Source organism: Corapipo altera, unplaced genomic scaffold (assembly GCF_003945725.1).
Source record: "Corapipo altera isolate COAL_440 unplaced genomic scaffold, ASM394572v1 130769, whole genome shotgun sequence".
NCBI lineage: Eukaryota > Metazoa > Chordata > Aves > Passeriformes > Pipridae > Corapipo > Corapipo altera.
In genome coordinates, this window is record NW_020885310.1 from 15,440 (window position 1) to 21,282 (window position 5,843).

A 5,843-nucleotide genomic window follows, 5' to 3' on the forward strand; every position below is an offset into this window, starting at 1 on the left:
TGAATCTGTTGAATTTTAAGAGTTGTTAACGCTGACTTCCCACCCGGATTTGGTGCTCCGAGTTTATCCTGGAGCTTGCTCCGGGTGAACTCAGGGGAGAGACTCGGTGCAGCCTCTGGAGTTGGGTTGTTTCTTAATTAACAACCAACGAGGCGACTTTTGGGGCTGTGAAATGGATTTGGGGTAAAACCAGGGATCTGGCAGAGGGATCCATGCTGGGATCTGCCCCTGGATCTGACAGAGGGATCCGTGCTGGGATCCGTGCTGGGATCCATGCTGGGATCTGCCCCTGGATCTGGCAGAGGGATCTGTGCGGGATCCGTGCTGGGATCCGTGCTGGGATCTGCCCCTGGATCTGGCAGAGGGATCCGTGCTGGGATCCATGCTGGGATCTGCCTGTGGATGAGGCAGAGGGATCCATGCTGGGATCTGGCAGAGGGATCCATGCTGGGATCTGCCCCTGGATGTGGCAGAGGGATCCATGCTGGGATCTGTGCTGGGATCTGCCCGTGGATCTGGTAGAGGGATCCGTGCTGGGATCCGTGCTGGGATCTGCCCGTGGATCTGGCAGAGGGATCCATGCTGGGATCTGCCTCTGGATCTGGCAGAGGGATCCATGCTGGGATCTGCCCCTGGATCTGGCAGAGGGATCTGTGCTGGGATCTGGCAGAGGGATCCGTGCTGGGATCTGCCCCTGGATCTGGCAGAGGGATCCATGCTGGGATCTGCCCGTGGATCTGGCAGAGGGATCCGTGCTGGGATCCCTGTGTGAGGAGCGGGAAGAGAGGCACCGCCGACTCTCCCCTCGTTTGGTTCATTAATTAATTAACCATCCTGGGGCAGCAGGGGGTTCTGCCTGGTTTGGAGACGGGAGCAGGAGCTTTAGGAAAAATCCCGTTTTGTTGGAAAACCTCTTGGGAATAAGAAGGAATAAGGGATTGGACCCTCGGAGCGGTGCCTGTGCCCCGCAGGGTGCCGAACCCTCTGGAAGGATTCCAGGGGGCACCCTGCGGCTCTTAGGGATACAAATCCTTGGGAGCAGAGACCCGGGCTTTGGGCTGGGAGTCGGCATCCCCGGGATGGCTGTTCCCCCTCCCCAGCCCGGCTCACCCGCTCCCCGTCCCTTCCAGCTCCCGGAACGCCGCGGTGCCGCCACGGGCTCCCCGCTGGAAGAGTCCACATAAACGCCTCTGGAACGCTCGGACGGACGTCGGGAAGCAAAAATGGTAAGAGACGGGGGGGATTCCTGCCCGTGGGACGGCCGCTTGTGTCCCAGGGCGCCCCTGAGTTGTCCCGGATTCATCCCTCGGCAGCGCCCGATGCGGATCTTCGTCAACGACGACCGGCACGTGATGGCCAAGCACTCGGCCGTGTACCCCACGCAGGAGGAGCTGGAGGCCGTGCAGAACATGGTCTCCCACACGGAGCGAGCGCTCAAAGCCGTCTCCGACTGGATCGACGAGCAGGAGAAGGTCAGCGGGGAGCAGCCGGAGTCGGAGTCCATGGAGACGGCGGCCGAGGAGGAGAACAAGGAAGGAGGGTGAGGAGCATCCCTAAAAATCAGGGGGGGGGGAAAGTTGTGGGACTGGGGGGAATTAACTGACGATTGTTGGGGGCGGGTGTGGTGAATCCATCCTGGGTGAATCCCCATGGATCCGTCCCTTAGGTCGGGTGGGGCATTCCATGGGGTTTGACCGTGTGGTGAATCCATCCCGGGTGAATCCCCATGGATCCATCCCTTAGGTTGGGTGGGGCAGCATTCCATGGGGTTTGACCGTGTGGTGAATCCATCCTGGGTGAATCCCCGTGGATCCATCCCTTAGGTTGGGTGGGGCATTCCATGGGGTTTGACCGTGTGGTGAATCCATCCTGGGTGAATCCCCATGGATCCATCCCTTAGGTTGGGTCGGGCAGTGGTGCATTCCGTGGGGTTTGACCGTGTCCCGTGTGTTTTCAGGGATCAGAAGGCCACGGAGCAGCTGACGAGGACCCTGCGGGGCGTGATGCGCGTGGGGCTCGTGGCCAAAGGCCTCTTGCTCAAGGGGGACCTGGACCTGGAGCTGGTCCTGCTGTGCAAAGACAAACCCACGGCCAAGCTCCTGGAGAAAGTCGCCGACAACCTGGGGGTGCAGCTGGCGGTGAGTGGGGCCATCAGGATCCCTTTGGGATCGCTCCGGTGCCCGCCTTCCGGCTCGGGAAAGTCGTTTTCAGTGGTTCTTTGGGATTGTTAAATGAACTTCTCCTCATTAATTATGAAAGGTTTGGGTTGGAAGGGGCCTTGGAGCTCATCCCATCCCGCCCCTTCCACCAGTACACCTTGAGCTATCCCAGGTTGCTCCAAGCCCCATCCAGCCTGGCCTTTGACACTTCCAGGGATGAGGCAGCCACAGCTTCTCTGGGAAGCCCCAGCCCAGCCCCTCCCCACTCTCACAGGGAGGAATTCCTTCCCAGTATCCCACCTAACCCCACCCTCTGGCAGTGGGAAGCCATTCCCCCTTGTCCAAAGTCCCTTCCCAGCTCTCTTGGAGCCCCTTTGGGAAGAGCTTTAGGCTCCCCCCAGGAGGAGCTCTAAGGTCTCCCTGGAGCCTTCCCTTCTCCAGCTGAACATCCCCATCTCTGCCAGCCTGTCCCTGGAGCAGAGCTGCTCCAGAGCCATGGAATCATGGAATGGTTTGGCAAGATCCTGCATGTCCAGGGATCTCCAACCCTCTGCCATGGGCAGGGAGACACCTCCTGCAGCTCCAGGCTGCTCCAGGGCCATGGAATCATGGAATGGTTTGGCTTGGAGGGGACCTTAAAGGTCCTGCATGTCCAGGGATCTCCAAGCCTCTGCCGTGGGCGGGGAGACACCTCCTGCAGCTCCAGGCTGCTCCAAGGTGCTCCAGGGCCACGGAATCATGGAATGGTTTGGCAAGGTCCTGCATGTCCAGGGATCTCCAACCCTCTGCCATGGGCGGGGAGACACCTCCTGCAGCTCCAGGCTGCTCCAAGGTGCTCCAGGGCCATGGAATCATGGAGTGGTTTGGCAAGATCCTGCATGTCCAGGGATCTCCAACCCTCTGCCGTGGGCAGGGAGACACCTCCTGCAGCTCCAGGCTGCTCCAAGGTGCTCCAGGCGTTGGGCTTTGGCCGGGAAGGGCAGCGGGAAGTCTCCCTGCTCGGGAGCTGAGCGGGGCCGTGGCGTTGCAGGCGATCACCGAGGACAAGTACGAGGTCATCCAGTCGGTGGGCGACGCCGCCATCGTCATCAAGAACACGAAGGAGCCCCCGCTGAGCCTCACCATCCACCTGACGTCGCCCGTGGTGCGGGAGGAGCTGGAGAAGCAGCTGGCCGGAGGTACGGCCGGCCCGGGCCCGGCAGGGCGCGGCGGAGCACCGGGAAAGCGTGCTCTTCAGCTTCAGCAAGGCGTGCTCTTCAGCTTCAGCAAAGCGTGCTCTTCAGCTTCAGCCGGAGCCCGGCGGCTCCCTCTGGGCCAAATTCCAGCGGAAAAAATTCCTTAGTTCCGCCAACCTCACGGCGATCCCCGGTTGCGGTTTATCCGGGCCGAGCACTCCGAAGCTGAGGAGCACCTTTCACGTGGGATTTTGCTCTTTTGATTTTTTTTATTTATTTTTTTTTATTTTTTTTTTCCTCCGAGTATCGTTATTATTTTATCCTTTGTTTTGGTTCCACTTGGGCCTTTAGTTCACTAATTCATCATCTCGTTGTATTACTCGTGGTTTGTCCCCGGCCATGTCAGTGCAGTGACATGAAAATAGAAAAGCAGATTTGTTTTAAAAAAAAAAAAAAAAACCCAAAAAAAAAACCCCACCACCACCCTCTCGAAGGCTTCTTGTCCGAGGAGTTGCATGTCCATGAACCGGGGATGTTCCGGGATGTTCCCCCGGTGTGTGTTGCAGCAGAACGACGGGGTGTGCTCGGGGCCCCTCCCGCGGCTCTTCCAGCACCTCAGGTTCAGTTCTCCGGAAAGCGATGCAGAGTTTTGGATAAAGTTAGCTCCTCCAAATTCCCTTCGGGGTCAACAATCCCAGGCAACCGCTGGTTGTTCGCTCCGATTCCGATGGGCTCCGTAGGGCCGGCGGGGTCCCCCGCTCTGCACTAGCCTTATCTAAAACCCTGATCTCCAGCAGCTTCGGGCGACTTTCAGGCCCTTCCTCAGTTTTGCTGCAGCACAGACCGGGGCCCTCGTTGTGCTCTTGATTGTTGATCTCTGGTGTTGATCTCTGACCTCGTCTCCGAGCCTTCTAGTTTGTCGATTTTAGGGACGCTGGACCTTTGACCAACAGGACGTTCTCTGTCGCGGGCCGGGGCCGGGGCAGCCATCCTTCCGGGCGGAGGGTTCCCTGGATCCCCTCCCCTCCCGGGCGCAGAGCCGGGGGTCACCCACCTTAAATTCCCCCCCGGTGACCCCTCCCGGCCTCGCTGCCGCCTCTCCATCCGGCAGGGATCTCTGTCCCCTCCACCGAGCCTCTCGCTCCTCCTCCTCCCACCTTCTCCTCCTCTTTCTTCTCCTCCTCTTCCTCCTGCCTCCTCCTCCTCCTCTTCCCAGAGCGCATTCCAGCCCATCCATCCCTGGGAACTGAGCTTCCCCCCCCCATCTCTGCGGCCGCACGCCCCGGGCGAGGCCGCACGGCGGCAACGCCGCAGCCCCTTCCCTTCCCTCCCGCTCCCGGCATCCCGGCAGGATTCTTTGGGAGCCTCAGCTGCCCGTTAGGATGCTGCCTCCTCCCCCTCGGCCCGACAGAAGCCCCTTGGTCAAACCGTGCCTTGTCTTCTTATTCCATCCACGACTAGAAACGCTCTCAGTCACCGACTCCCCGGACGTTCTGGACAGGCAGAAATGCCTTGCTGCCTTGGCGTCTCTGCGCCACGCCAAGTGGTTCCAGGTTTGCATTTTGTTCTTATATTTATCTTTAAGTAGAAACATTGGTAAACTCTTTAAGGGGCTGAGTGTTTTTTTTCGGAGTTGGAGTGGCCGCCGGCCGCTCGGAGGTGCCGGACTTAGCGGCTGTGGGGCGGCACAGCTGCTAAAGAGGCGCCGCGGTGACACTTTAGGAGCCTTTTGGTTTTTCTTTTGGTACGGAGCAGCCGCGGAGCTGCTGCTTTGTGTGAGGAGTCAGGTCGGTGTGGCCGTGCCCTCGGTGTGGCCGTGCCCTCGGTGTGGCCATGCCCTTGGTGTTGCCATGCCCTTGGTGTTGCCATGCCCTCGGTGTGGCCGTGCCCTCGGTGTGGCCATGCCCTTGGTGTTGCCATGCCCTTGGTGTGGCCGTGCCCTCGGCTCGGCCGTGCCCTCGGCGGCTCCGGGCTCAGCTCCAGGCACGGAGCTCCTCCGGCTTTACCCTCGGCAAAGCAGCACCTCGAGAGGGACTGGACGGCGCGGGCGGGCGCGCTCGGTGAATCCCTCTGTGGTTTCGGTTCCGCTTCCAGGCCAGGGCCAACGGGCTGAAGTCGTGCGTCATCGTGATCCGAGTGCTGCGGGACCTCTGCACCCGCGTTCCCACCTGGGCCCCGCTCCGAGGATGGGTAATTCCCTCCCTTCTCCCGTTCCCGGGGGGATGAGGGTGGTGGGGGGGGGCTGGCAGCATCTCTCTGGGCTGAAGTTCAGCTCTCCTCTTTCCCAAGTTTCCAAGGCACGGCCCCTTTCCCAAGTCGGGGGGTTTCTATGGATGAGCGACGTGTCCGCCCTTAAAGGGGCAGAGCGGATGTTGTGTGGTGCCAATCAGCCACCAGCACAGTGTTAATTGGCTTATTAATTACCCTTCACATTGTTAATTGCCTTATCAATGACCCACCACATTGTTATTGGCCTTATCAATTACCCTTCACATTTTTAATTGTCTTA

The 5,843-nt window shown here is 59.9% G+C and overlaps 1 protein-coding gene across 1 annotated transcript; it reads left to right on the plus strand.

Annotated features, from left to right (window-relative positions):
* Positions 1-1,118: 1,118 nt before the first annotated feature.
* On the plus strand, positions 1,119-5,729 carry LOC113940375 (interleukin enhancer-binding factor 3-like). The gene is made up of 6 exons (XM_027631512.1): positions 1,119-1,226; positions 1,314-1,540; positions 1,958-2,138; positions 3,190-3,337; positions 4,796-4,887; positions 5,429-5,729. The coding sequence occupies exons 1-6, from the start codon at positions 1,224-1,226 to the stop codon at positions 5,558-5,560; spliced, it is 783 nt and encodes a 260-aa protein (XP_027487313.1). The 5' UTR covers positions 1,119-1,223; the 3' UTR covers positions 5,561-5,729.
* Positions 5,730-5,843: the final 114 nt, after the last annotated feature.

What these genes read in the sequence shown, in the direction of transcription:
- LOC113940375 (XM_027631512.1), top strand. An exon ending in GGAGAAGCAGCTGGCCGGAG is followed by an intron (nt 3,338 to 4,795) that starts GTACGGCCGGCC and finishes ATCCACGACTAG; the next exon opens with AAACGCTCTCAGTCACCGAC. An exon ending in GCCACGCCAAGTGGTTCCAG is followed by an intron (nt 4,888 to 5,428) that starts GTTTGCATTTTG and finishes TTCCGCTTCCAG; the next exon opens with GCCAGGGCCAACGGGCTGAA.